This window comes from Marmota marmota, unplaced genomic scaffold, assembly GCF_001458135.2.
Source record: "Marmota marmota marmota unplaced genomic scaffold, marMar, whole genome shotgun sequence".
Taxonomy (NCBI): domain Eukaryota; kingdom Metazoa; phylum Chordata; class Mammalia; order Rodentia; family Sciuridae; genus Marmota; species Marmota marmota.
Window position 1 is genome coordinate 1070710 of NW_026000255.1, and position 15059 is coordinate 1085768.

The following is a 15059-nucleotide window of genomic DNA, read 5'->3' on the forward strand; positions in this document are numbered from 1 at the left end:
ATGATTCTATACCTAGCAGACCCAAAAGGCTCTACAAAGAAACTATTAGAGCTAATAAATGAATTCAGCAAAGTGGCAGGATATAAAATCAACACGCATAAATCAAAGGCATTCCTGTATATCAGCGACAAATCCTCTGAAATGGAAATGAGGACAACCACTCCATTCACAATATCTTCAAAAAAAATAAAATACTTGGGAATCAACCTAACAAAAGAGGTGAAAGACTTATACAATGAAAACTACAGAACCCTAAAGAGAGAAATAGAAGAAGATCTTAGAAGATGGAAAAATATACCCTGTTCATGGATAGGCAGAACTAACATCATCAAAATGGCGATATTACCAAAAGTTCTCTATAGGTTTAATGCAATGCCAATCAAAATCCCAACGGCATTTCTTGTAGAAATAGAGAAAGCAATCATGAAATTCATATGGAAAAATAAAAGACCCAGAATAGCAAAAACAATGCTAAGCAGGAAGTGTGAATCAGGGGGTATAGCGATACCTGACTTCAAACTATACTACAGAGCAATAGTAACAAAAACAGCATGGTACTGGTACCAAAACAGGCGGGTGGACCAATGGTACAGAATAGAGGACACAGAAACCAATCCACAAAACCACAAATATCTTATATTTGATAAAGTGGTTAAAAGCATGCAATGGAGGAAGGATAGCATCTTCAACAAATGGTGCTGGGAAAATCTTGATTGCCATATCTTAAGTTCTTTTCCTATGCAAAACCCTTCTGCTATGATGTTCCACTCAGCTTAGGCCCAGAGCAATGGAGTCAGCCATCTATGGATTGAGACCTCTGAAATCATGTGCCTCTTCTAATTGTTCTTGTCAGGTCTTTTGGTCACAGTGACAAAAAAAAAAAATATCTATAATAGAAGTTTGTACCAAGAAGTAGGGTTGTTGCTGTGACTAACTTGACCATGTGTTTCAGAAGCCTATGGAAAAGTTTTGAGGGAAGTGGAATTTTGAAAATTTAAAGATGAAAGCTAGAATATTGGATATATGCAAATTGCTTTTGATTTTTACAGGGGTTCACACTGGATCTTAAGCCTTCACAGGAAATGTTAATAATTTTTAAATAAAAATTTCTTCTTCTAATTTTTCTTGTAAGGTCTTTTGCTCACAGTGACAAATATTGACTAAAACACCTACATGCCAAGTGGATAGCACCACAATCCATGGTAGCCAAGTCATGGAACTAGCCTAGCTGCCAGTCAATTGGTGAATGGATGAAGAAAATGTGATACATATACACAAAGGAGATTTATTTTGCCATAAAGAAGAATAAAAGTATATCATTTGCAGGAAAGTGGATGAAACTGTAGAGCATCATGTTAAGTGAAGTGAGCCAAACTCAGAAAGACAAGGGTCAAATGTTTCCTCTCATATGTGGAAGCTAATGAGAAAAAAGGAATTTGAAAAAAAGGGATCTCCCAAAAGTACAAGAGGGAATAGTAGAGTAGAGGAAAAGGATAGAGGGGGAGGGAGAAGGAAAGAGAAAGGGGAGATACTGGGGAGTGAAATCAATCAAATTATGCTATGTACATATATGAACACATGTATAACACAATGCATATTCATGTATTAAACAATGAATCCAACTGATATGTAGAACTATAAGCATCAATTTAAAAACTAAATTATTAGAAGGGAGATCAGCAAAGCAGAGGTGGATTGTGGGAGAGAAAACAGAAAGGAATGGGGAGAGCAAAGTGGAGCAAACTATGGTATGTGCATATATGAATATAAGTTAGCAATGAACTCTATTATGTATATGTTTTGGTTAGCTTTTTGGTGCTATGACCAAAAGACCCAATAAGAACAATTTTAGAGGAGGTCTCAGTCCATTGATGGCCTACTCCAATCCTTAAGGCCTGAGATAGGCAAAATTAGTGGAAGAATGTGGTAGATAAAATCATCTCAGGACATGGTACTAGGATGGGGGGAGAGAGAGAGAGAGAGAGAGAGAGAGAGAGAGAGAGAGATATCTCCAGGGACCTACAGTTACCAACCAGTTAATACCTATCAGGGGATTAATGCACTGAATTGATTAAGGCTCTAATAACTCAATCATTTCACCTCTAAACTTTCTTGGATTGTCTCACATATGACTTTTTGGGGGAATCATATGTCTGTTATGTCTGAACCATAACAGCATAATTACAATGCACTAATAAAAACACAATAAAAAAGAAATTATATTGAAGTAGTAATAAAAAGACTTCCAACAATAAGAACTCAGTACCAGATGAATGGATTCACAGCTGCTTTCTATCAGACCTTTAAAGATGAACAAATGCCAATGTTCCTCAAATTATTACATAAAATAAAATAGGAAGAGAACACTTTCAAATTCATTCTACAAAGTCAGTGTTTTCCTGATCGCAAAACCTGATAAGGATTCTTTAAGGGAAAAATGAAACACCCACATACTTTATGAGCATAGATGCAATGGTCTTTAATTAACTATTAGCAAATCAAATTCAATAATACATTAAGAATCTTGTACATCATGATCAATTTGGTTTCATTCTAGAGATGCAAGAATATTTTAACATATGCTAATCAATGAATAGAATAAATAATATAAATAGAATCAAGGACAAAAGTCACATGATCATCTCAATAGATGCAGAAAAATAATCTGACAAAATTCAACGTGTATTTATGATTAAAAAAAACCCCTGAATAAACTAGGGTAAGAAGGTCATATACAAAAACCCTTAAAACCAGCATCATACTGACTTGGGGAAATTGAAAAGCATTTTCTCTAAAATCAGGAAGAAGGTAAAGGTGTACTTTTTGCACTCTTATTCAAGAGAGTCCTTGAAATTTACCCAGAAGAATTAAGCAAGAGAAGAAAATAAAAGGAGTACAAATAGGAAAAGAATGGTTAATTTTTCCTTGTTTGCAAATGATGTGAGCTTATATTTACAAAATCCTACAAGCAATACCAGTAGAACTTCCAATAAACAAATTCAGTGAAATAATAGGATATAAAGTCAACATACAAATATCAATAGTTTTTCTATATGCCAATATAGATCTATTGAGAAAGAAATCAAACAATTCTATTCACAATAGTAAAAACATTTAGAAATAAATATAACAAAAGACCTCTGCACAGAAAAGTACAGAACACTGAAAAAAAGGAATCAAAGACATCAGAAGATAGAATGAATTCCCATATTCAATTGACAATACCACCAAAAGCAATCTATAGATTCAATGAAATCACCATCAAAATACCACTTATGGTCTTCCAAGAACTAGAATAAAAATACTAAAATTTATATGGAAGTACAAAAGACTCAAAATAGCCAGAGCTATTCTGAACAAAAGAAGTAAAGCTGGAGGTATCATAATATCTAACTTCAAATAATACTACAGAGCCTTAGTAACAAGAACAGCTTGGTCCTGACATAAAAATGGACATATAAGCCAGTGAAAAAGAATGGAAGAATAGAACACAGACATAGTCATTTGATTCTTGACAAAATGTCAAAAATATAGGTTGAAGAAAAGATAGTCTTTCTAACAAATGGGAAACTGGATATCTATATGTTACAGATTGAGACTAGATCCCTATTTCTCACTTTGCATGTAAGTCAACTCAAAATGGATCAAAGATCTAGAAGGAAGACTTGAAATTTTACAACTTCTAGAATAAAACATAGGGGAAACATTACAACATACAGGCATAGGAAGCAACTTCCTCAATAGGACTCTGATAGCTCAGGAAATAATACCAAGAATGATTAAATGGGATACCAGCAAACTAAAAAGCTTTTACACAGCAAAGGAAACTATTAATACCAAGAAAAGAGGACCTAATGTATGGGGGAATTTTTCCAGCTAACTTTCCTAGAGTTGATTAATGTTTTGAATATAAATTCATAAAATTTAATATAAGAATGAATTATTTAATAATTGGACCAATGCACTAAATAAACAGTTCTCAAAATCAGAAGTAAGAAATCAAACAATTGATTTCTTATCAAACAATTTTTTTTATATAGTTGAAAAAGTGTTCAACATTTCTAGCCGTCAGAAAATTAAAAATCCAGACTACACTGAGATTTCATCTCACTCCATTTAGAATGGCAATTATCAAGAATAAAAATAACAAATTCTGGCAAGTACGTGGAGTAAAAGGAACTCTTATATCTATTGGTGGGAATATACATTAGGGTGGATATTATGGAAATCAGTGAAGAAGTTCCTCAAAAGACAAAGCATGTAAACACCATATGATGCATCTATACAACTCCTGGGTATTAAAAACAAACAAACAAACAAAAAACCTCCTGGGATTTACCAAAAAAAAAAAAAAAAACACTAAAGTCAGCAAGTTATAAAGGTACATTCAAACATGTTTACTGGCAGCACAGTTCATAATAGCCAAGTTATGGAGCTAGCCTAGGTTTCATCCATATAATACACATATTTGAATTTTATTCAGCCATAAAGAAAAATGAAGGCATGTCATTTGCATTTGCAGGAAAATAAATAAAAATGGGGAGTATCATTTTAAGCAAAAGTCAAGGGTCATATGTTTTTCTTCTATGTGACAGCTAGACAGACAAAAGCAAAAAGAAAAAAAATCTCATGAATATAGAAGGTGACCAGAGGGATAAAGAAAGGGGGTCAGGGGGAAAAATGAGGAAAGTGCAAGAGGAGGTAGTGGTGATTGAAATTGATGAGATTTTGTTATATGTATCTATTAATAAACCAAAATGAAACCCTTGTTCTGTATAATTATTACTCACCAATACAAAATAAGCAAACAAAAACTACATTGAAGGCTGGTGTGGTGGTGCGTGTATGTAATCCCAGTGACTCAGAAGGCTGAGGCAGGAGGGTTGCAAGTTCAAGGCTAGTCTCAGCAACTTAGCAAGGCTCTAATCAACTTAGTGAGACCCTATCTCAAAATTAGAAACAAAAAACACTGGGGATGTTGCTCAGTGGTTAAGCACCTCCAGATTCATCTCTGGTACCTAAACAACAAGAACAAACTACATCAAGATTTCTTTTCACTCCACTAGAATAGCAATCATAAGAAGAATATTAATAATAAATGCTTGTGAGAAAGGGAAAAAGAAACCCTTTTACATTCTTGGTGGGAATGTAAATTACTACAGCCCCAATGGAAATCAGCATGTACATTCCTAAAAACATTAAAAATTAAAGTACTGTATGGTTCAGTGATACCATTCCTTGGTATTAATCTGAAACAATTTATTTCAGCATACTTTAGAGATACATGAATACCCATGCTTATTGTAGCACATTTTATAGCACCCAAGTTATGGAATGAACCTAGATGCCCATCAAAAGATAAATAGGTAAGGAAAACATGGTGTATAGATAGTGGAGTTTTATTCAGCCAAAAAGAAGAATGAAATTATGCCATTTGCAGGGAAATAGATGGAACTGGAGACGATTATGTTAAGTGAAATAAGCCAAACTCAGCAACCTGACAAGTGTCATATGTTTTCTCTCATATGTGGAAGCCAAAGGGGGAAAAAAAAGAAGAAAAGTGATGTGATGAAAGTAGAATGAAGACTGTTAGGGCAAAAAAAGTCTATTGGGGAAGGGAGGAGTGGAGGGTAAATGTAGTTATTGGAGAGTGAAATTGATCAAATTTTTTCTCTCTCTCTCTATATATATATATGAACAAATAGCCACAATAAAACCCAGTTTTCTGTATATAATGTAGCAATAAAATAAATTAAAATATTTTAAAAATATATTGTTCTGATCATGTATCTCAATGGTAGATATTATCTAGCATATGTCCTGGGTTTGATCCTCAGTACCTTAAAAAAAAATTCCAGGTTGTAACATATATTACAACTTATGTAGATAATTAAAATCCTAATACATTACTTGTGGAAATGTAAACTGATACAACTGCATTAAAAATATTTTGCATTATACAGCTAAGATTAAAATGTTTAAAAGCAAATGCTCTGTGTATGAACAATTGTGCCACTAGATATTTTCCTTAGAGAACATTTACACATGTACACCAAGAGATATTTAAAAACATTCATTATAGTTTTGTTTCTCTAAGCATTATTGCTTCTAAATCTGAAGCACTGTAAGGGAACTTCAAAGCTCAGAGGAATATATATATTTATTTATGTGGTGGAATATCTTACAGCAATAAAAATAAAAGTACTACACATTAACACATATCTACATGATTGACTCTCACGGGAATAACTCTGAGTAAAAGAAACAAAGCACAAACCCCCATAAAATAGTATTCCATTTATTTAAAGTTCAAAAACAGGCAAAAGTAAACTATTATTTAGGTTTGCATTCATCAGTTGTAAAGATACATTTTTAAAATAATGGAAGGAAATGATTATCACTGAAAATAATATAATGGCTACCTCTGATGAGGGATTGGTACTTGGATGCTTCTGAAGTCTGAACAATAAATGTCTTGTTCTCAATCTTAATGAATACATGTAGGTCTATGCTATCATTATTCATTTAACTGTAGATACATGCTTTATTTGCTCTTCTTAAAAATTTGAATGCCCATCCAAATGGAGAAAGTTCCTCCTAAACACCTAAATAAAGGATTTCCCTCCCAGGCATCCAACAATGAAGAATACCCAGATAAAATTTTGGAACCTCAACCAAAGAAACAGAAGGTTCAGAGACTGAAATAACTTACCCCTCTGACTGAAACTGAAACCATTTACTCCTACGACCAGAAGCTGCCAGAGAGATGGTGAAGCATAAAAGGGCTTCTTTACTCACGTCTGACAGCATTGGAGGTAGAGATGAGTCACTTTTGATCCCACTCTTGACACAATATAATGACAATCAATGCAAATTCAGAAACTGTGAAAGTAAAAAGACTTTATTTGGTCTCACAGAAATTGAAATTTGGGAAACAAATATCACATAGCTCTGAATGAGAGTTCCAAGGAAAGCAATAAAAGTGGGAGCTTCTATGTGTTATTGGATATTGAGAAGGAACAGGGGCTACATGACTGATAGAAGATAAATAAAATAATTTACACACAGAATGGAGATCTCCATAATAGTGTGGTAACTTTTTGATATATATCTTGTGCCACTGGGTACAATATAATTGTTCACTTCTTCTTGTCATTCTAGATGCCTGTGGTCAAAGTAGGGAAGAGACCAAGGTTCATGTTCCTAGGCAGCAGTTTAAATTGTGCATAAGTCTTGCTTTCTTAATGGTCCCCTCAACTCCATTTTTAAAAGTTCTTTTAATGTTGCTTTCATCATAATATTCCTTTTATTTTCACAAAAGAAATATTTCTGAAAAAATCCACAAAATCTGATGTTCATTATTTTTATCATTTGCAGTGAAAATCCCATTCTCTGGGAACCATCACTTCAATCGTTCCTTCCAATTTGGCCTTGATTTCCTTCACAGAATTCCCTTTTTTCTTTTTCTCCCAGTGTTTCTCTGAAAGACAAAACCTTCCAATGAGCCAACTTCCCATATCCCTACACAAAGCTGATAGCTGTATTAAGATATCTTTAGAGTTTACATTTTCCCAATATTCTCTTATCCTTCTTCCTAGGAAAAAACACAAAATGGTGAGAACAGGGCTGGGTAGAGAAACCTAATCAACTGAGCACATATCCCTGTATTCTATAAACTCTTGTGGAATCCCATACAGGAATTATACCAGAAAATAGCATACAGTCTTTATGGAGCCCCATTCATGGACATGGTTAAATATATTACCAAGAATGTGTTGGGCCTCATGGGCTTAAACAGATAATTTATTGTGTTTGAGTCAGTCTGATTTCCTTTGTTGCCCCATGATATTAAACAGTAGTTTCATCAGAACTTTACTCAGCTAGAGGGAAAGAAAATAATTTAATCACCCCATGTTGAAGAAACACTATTTGGAGACAAATTCAAGATAATAGCCATGAATTCTGAAGTTTAAAATATTTTTATTAATAAAAAAGTACAATAATAGAACTAAACAAGATTGCTTAGTACCCAAGCACACACACCCTGCCTGGATGTCACAACTGGAGAGTCCCATGGAACTAGAACAAAGTAACCTTTAAGTGGCCATGCTAACTGAAGCAATTCTTGAGGATCTTGAGGTCCATGACAAACTTGTACATGAGAGATTGCTCAAAGCCATGCTTCTGGAGCAGGAACTAGTATAAAATAGAGGAAAAACAGGGTGTTGCTCTAAAACACTATAATAAAGAGACAAAAACACAAAAGTTAAAGCTTAATATACTGTTTTATAATTTCTTTAAACAAGTTAACAATGACAAAAGTTCAATCAATCCCTTCACTGCAGGCTCCTTTCCCCAACACAAAAATGAGTCAGTTTCTGGCACTGCTCTCCAGCTGTGACTTCCTGTGAAAAAACAGGGATAAACACCACTAGGGACTCTCTTCACCTTTTTTTCAGGAATACAATGAAAACAGCACTGCATACAACATAGTTATAAAGTAATGTCCAACAAAGCTACTTGTAGTGACCCTAGGAAACATCTATGGAAGTGAAGGAGAGTTTAACAGTTAACAAAATAATATCTCTTCCCCTGACCCCAGCCCACCACAGAAAGTGAAACCAGTGTTTGAAAAACAAATATCCTGCCACTGATATGAATTTCATCTTTTCCCTGCCCATTCCCACCCTAACCATCCCACCCCCTCATCCCTCCTACCTTTACTGTTTACAGTACAGTAAGTGGAGAAAATGTAATTAATGAATATGAACTGATCAAAGACTGAAGGAAAGGTTTTAAGAAACTGCCTTTGTGCTTCTGACAGGGTGTCATGTAATATAGTCCAGGCAGAGTAAGAAAGAGGAAAATATAGCTTTGAAATAATGGAATATACCTATTATATCTATTATGTTTCAAGTCTAGAAACACTTGGTAATCCTATAGTTAGTAACCAAGAAAATATAGGGAAAGTGAGAACAAGAAATAATATTGCTTCTAGTGGCCACTCTTCAATTATCTTTCTTACTGAATCAAATTTAGCTCTTTATCACCTAGGAGGCCTAATCCTCTCCTTTTCATAGGGTAAATATAGGGTATGATAATTATCATTATAGTAATGTTTATAATACTTAGTTGTTCATTTAGAGATCTCTCATGATTTTTGCCAACATCTATTAAGAAGAAGCCTCACAACATTCCTGTGAGGTAGATACTTGGATTCCCATTTTGCAGATGGGTTAACTGAGGCACAGAGGTGATGTGACTTGCCTAAGGTCAACCATGTAAGAGACTGGGAAAAATATGGAAGAGAAGCAACTTAGGGTAGCACCTCATTATCAGAGAGCCATATTTAGCTGTGAGAAAAGATAGTGCAGTTTCTTTAAATTGGGCCCACCCAGTTTCTTTTGTGTCCATCTGTCTATAGTACCTCATCAGGGATTAGCACACTATGAAAGATAAATAAATTCCCTTGGTTTATTCAAGGTTAGGTCAATTTCCAATGGAATTTCTTTTACTAAAGTACATTAGAAAACTTTCTGGGGACAGGAGAGACCCCAGATTCTTAGAATTCAGATCACAGAAATCTCTAACTCCAGAATGTTGTAGACTACTTTGTTTTAAAGAATTATTGGAATGCCAAAAATGTTACTATTATGTACATAAGCACTGGGTTTTAGTGATAAAATTCTTTCTCATTGGTGTCCAGGTTAAGGATTCAGATAATGTTATATGTGTGTATAGTGGAATTGAATAATTAAGTAAATAGAGGGCAGAAGTTGGGAATCATGTTTTTCACTGTTGGAATGAAAGGCTACAGATAAGTAAGGGGCAAAAAGCTAGACTAATTCATGTAGTAATGGATTAGGGTTGCAACATCAATATGAACTCATGTATAGCTAAAGAGATATGGATAATTACATCCAGAAATATTTATAGATGTGTATATACATAGGTTAGTATACACACATATATTTTCTTGCTCTGTCAGCTGAGAAGGCCTCAAAGCAATAGCACTCTAGTAGCAACAAGCATACTTAATGCCCAGATCTAGGTTTCTAATACAATTCTATAGTAAAAGTAACCAGGATTCCTTGATGAAACGGCTGATTATAGTAGTGGGCCTGAAAATATGCAAAATGAGAATGGAACATCTTGCAGTGCCAGAAAGTAAGGACATTCTAAAAAAGTGATGGGCATATGTCAAAAGGACTTGGGAGTCAGCCCAAAAGACCTCCCAATGGCCAAAGTCAGAACAATTTGAGTTACAAAATAAATAAACTAGCATTGGATTACTACATAAGAGTATAAGATAAATATCTGAGTCCATGCTGATATAAATAAATGATTGTATAAATAAATAAATGAAGATAAATCACCCATGCAGAAAAGTTCTAAATAATTTATGTAGATACTTGCTCTAAAGGATGTGGTACATAACTAACACTCTCTAAGTACGGGCTGCACATAGTGACTTCCTTCCAAAAAGTAAAGTATGGAAGGGAGGAATAAGAGTATATGGGAGAAACCTGATAAATACAATCAATCTCAGCCAGTTCATCGAGGTTGACATCAAAAGTCATAAGTCATGTAAATACCATGTGATGAAAATAGCACTTCACCTTTGTGATCTTCCTCGCCCAAACCCATTATGCCCATCTCTTCATGAGAAAAACATCACACAAATCCCAATTGAAGAACATACTCTTCAAAACTGCTAAGGCCATTAAAAATGACCTTGAAAGGTAAATCTGAGAAACCGTCACACCAAGAGGAACTTGAGGAGATATGATTATTAAATGTAATATGGTATTCTGAATGGGATACTGAAACAGAAAGAGGATACGAGGTCAAAACTAAAGAAATCTGAATAAAGTATGAACTTCAGTTAATATTAATGTATTGATATTTTTTCATAGTTGTAGAAAATGTACACTACTAATGTAAGATGTTAGTAATGAGGAAATTAGATGTGTAGTATAGGGAATTCTACTATCTTCACAATTTTTTGGTAAATCTGAAAATGTTCCAAAATGGAAAGTTTATTTTAAAAAGTTTCTATGATAAACTTTTATTATTTTTCACCCATAACACACTTCACCTAATCTATCCAACCAGTTCACATTCCTCATATTTCCCCCATATTTTATAGTCTTAATTATCAAGTTATGTTTAACTGCCAATCTTATACAGATGAAGGAATTCCACTGTAACAAATTCCATGATATTATTCAATTATTAGATAAAGTCATTTCTATATCCTAGGCAACTGTCACACTAACAGTGCTTAGCTGGTATAAGCACATCAAATTCAATTAAACCCCAAACGCTACCCAGGAGAGATACATTTTAGTTCCTTTTCCACCTCGATGTCTACCTAGCAAAGTTTTATGTGCTTCTGGTGCAGTAACTCTGCTGTGTAGTGTATTTGAATACATGTATTCTATGAAAATTCCTTTTATGAATCTTGACACATTTCTTAAAGCTTATGTAATTGGAAAGATTTTATTTTATTGAGAAGACAGGGCAATGAGAATAGGGTTAAAAATGCTTCTTGAGTAAAGACAATTAACAAATTCTCTCATTACTTTAAGAAAAATTTTAGAATAAAGTCTTAGGGATGTCAGGGACACCAATATTTGGGATCATAATTTGGTCATCCTAATTAGTGTAACAGTATGTTTGATAGCTTTTACTTAGAAATAAACCAAATGTCCCAATGCAAATGATCCTGAGGTCTGAAGGGTATATATCAGGTCTGAACTCTGGAAAAGGAGTCCTAGGATCCAAACTGTGGAGAAAATGAATATGCCCTTGGGCTCTATTGTGAAATACTGTACCAACTACTCAATCATAAGCTTAAATCTATGTATGATGATAATCTACCTTTTCCAACCTGTTTTACAGCTACAGAGATGTCTCCATGAACATACTGGCTCTAGATATTTCCTAGTGCTTTAGTAATTAATATACAGTTTGGAACTTGCACACCAAAAGTCAGGAAAAAGCCCATATCAAAATAAGAATGATAATAGTAAAAACCTACATGTCATTTTGAAAAATATAAGCAGTCTTAAATTTATGGAGAGTTTATGGTCTAGAAAGACATTGCAAGTTGAAATGAGGTAAATAAAATCTAGATACTATAAAAGTGCTACAATAGAAAAACTGTGAGCCTAATGTTATATGGCAATGACCACAAGCACATTTTACTACGTCATCAACTATAAATTATTTTTGGGTGGTGTAAAGATTTTTTAAAGTATAACATATAAAATTGGACAAATATTGCAACCAACCACGAAAAATTGTCTTTAATTTGGTTTAATAATGTGATCCCTGGAAGAATGAGTGTGCAGGTCTATAAGGCCTCAAGGAAACATCTGGAGAAAAAAATCTGACCCGTATTTGTCTTATCTGTAAAATACTAGGGATGGGTAGGACTAGATAGCTAAAAGGATCCCTTCTTGATGCTAGAAATCTGACTTAGAATGAACAGCCTCAAGAGGTAGTAACCTAAAGTATTCAAGCAGGGACTGGTTGAATATCTGCCAAGGAAAAGGGGTTCAATATGAAGATAATCTTTAGGAGAGAGGCTGAGACCAATCCAATTGATACAAAGCCCCCTTCCCCTCATTCTGGGAGAGGAAATATGCTATGTGGAGGTAGATCTGAGGTCCAGGGCCAGGAACAGGGGATTTCATGCCCCAGATAATATCATGAAACAGACTGATCGGGCAACCAAATGTGAATTTTGCAACCTGCTGTAATGGCTAAAAGAAATGGCCTAGGTGGTCATGCAGTTATAAAACATCAAATTGCTTTTTGTATGTCAGTTTTCACAAAAGCCCCTTATATTCCATTCAAAACACAGGAATGAATGCCAGTAATGCTATGAAGTGAACATAATTCCTTTCTTTCAACCTCTCACCTCTGTATAACATGGCCTCAATGTGTGATTTCTCATCATGTATTATACTGAATAGTTGCTTTATGTAAACAAAAGAATAAACAGTACAGTGAAGCCCCTCAAGACACTGTCTCAACAGGCTGGCATTTGAATGAGGTTTGTGATTAACAGCACTTTTAATATTTCATCCAAATTAAAGTCACCTTTTATTTGTTCTCAGGTTTGCCCCAGGTTTGCTTGTTCCTGTCACTGCCCAACATATTTTCCTGGAACACTTTTCTCCCTACTGAACTGAACTGAACTGTGCTTTGAATGTTTGTCCAAATCTAACCTAACAAAGAATGTAACTGTGCCACAAAATCTTGAATCTTAAAGGAGCAGGAGGAGAAAGAGGAGAGGACAAGAAGATCCTTTCATTCCTTTTGATGGACTTAAGAAGCACCAGGACTGTCTGAAAACCAAACTGTAAGAAGAAATTCAATTGGATTTATAAAACTTTTAAGTTTGGTGTGAAATTCACCTTATTCACTGAGAAGATGCCCTATACTTAGGACCAAAATTCCTGTAAATCTTACCAGTCCACTATATTGTTATGCCTCCTTCATCTAGGAACTTGAGAAAAGTCATTTTAAGACCCCATCAACTGCCTTTAAGTACTGATTAAAAATACATACGTGTGTATATATACATATATACACACATATATGTACATATATATGGATATGGATAAAAGTTATAGAAAACAAGAGAAAAAATAGAGGGAAAAAGCAGCGTATGTTTGTTCACAGCCTTGAGTTTGATTCCTGTTTTGTAATTGTAGGAAAAATGTCTATTTCAGGGAAGGGGTGTTGGGGCAGGGGCAGCCATGGGTGCCGCACTGGAATTCAACCCATGCGGAGGTTGAAAAAACTGAAGTCTGGATAATGGAGAGGTGAAGGTGGAATATGAAGAGCCCCATGGGAGACTAGCTATTTTTTTCTCCAGTCTCCACAACCTGGCTCAGTAGGATCCTCCAACCCCATCCCAGAGGCAAGTTGAAGTCAAAGAGGAAGATATGGTCTTGACCTCAGCACACACACAGGAAAGAGACCAGTGCAGCTCCTCTAGTGTGGCCTATGGAGTTCACATGGTATCGTGGCGCCGGCGGTGCAGGGACAGGTGGTCAGAGCGAGAAAAGCTTCGGTTGCAGTCTGTACACCTGAAGGGCTTGATGCCTGTGTGCTTCCGGAAATGGCGGGTGAGCTCATCTGAGCGAGCAAACTTCCAGGAGCAGCCATCCCAGGTGCATTTATAAGGCTTCTCTCCTACAAAGGGAATTTGCCAAAACAATGGGAATCAGAGAGATGCTTGGCTCCTAGAAAGATAACAGAATCCATAATTTTTTTAAATCAAAACTTTAGTCAAAAGGCAAGACAATCACTTTGAAGGCATGCTCTGGTTCACCTTTTTAATTAATTAATTCAACAAACACCTATACTTATCACGTATAACATGATGTTTTGAAATATGTATCAATTGTGGATTGGCTGATTGCATTACCTCACATAAATTTTTTTGTAATGAGAACCCTTAAAATTTACTGCCATCAATTTTCAACAATACAATATATTTTTATTTACAGAAATCATAAAACAAGGTCAAGATGGTAGGGTGGAAAGCATATAGCCTCTGACTCAATAAGACCCTTTTTTGAATCCTGGCTCTACCACACTAGCTGTGTGAGCTTAAAAAATCACCATTCCCTGGTTGAGTCTCTGTTTTCTCATCTGTAAATGGGAGCAAAAATATCTTACAGTGTTGTTTAAAACATTTTTTCTTTTAATGATAGATACTAAATACTAAAACTGGGACCCAAACTAGATCTTTATTGATACTTTCCACTGTACTATATGATAGTAACCACATCTTCTCTCTATTACCTCCCACTGAACAGTCCAAAATAGAGCCATACTCAAGAACTCAAGAAGACTCTATGACTCAGTAACTCAGTAGAAAGGGCCCTCAGCTAAAGCTACAGGTCTTCTTTTGTGTATGGTTAGAAATGAATTTCTAATGCATCAAATGGTATGGGGAGAGGGCTCCAGTGAAAATTCCTGAAATACCTCTATGTTTAGAGTCTTTTGGTTGCATTTGGGATATATATATATATATA

At 34.9% G+C, this 15059-nt stretch overlaps 1 protein-coding gene across 5 annotated transcripts in view; it reads right to left on the reverse strand.

The window, feature by feature from the left end:
• Positions 1-7960: 7960 nt before the first annotated feature.
• Klf8 (Kruppel like factor 8) overlaps positions 7961-15059 on the reverse strand; it is a 196198-nt gene continuing 189099 nt past the window's right edge. For all 5 annotated transcript variants that reach the window (XM_048796720.1, XM_015506613.2, XM_048796718.1 and 2 more), the window contains one exon: positions 7961-14211. In XM_048796720.1, the coding sequence (XP_048652677.1) occupies positions 14030-14211 (182 nt within the window). In that variant the 3' untranslated portion in view covers positions 7961-14029. The remainder of the gene's footprint in view (positions 14212-15059) is intronic.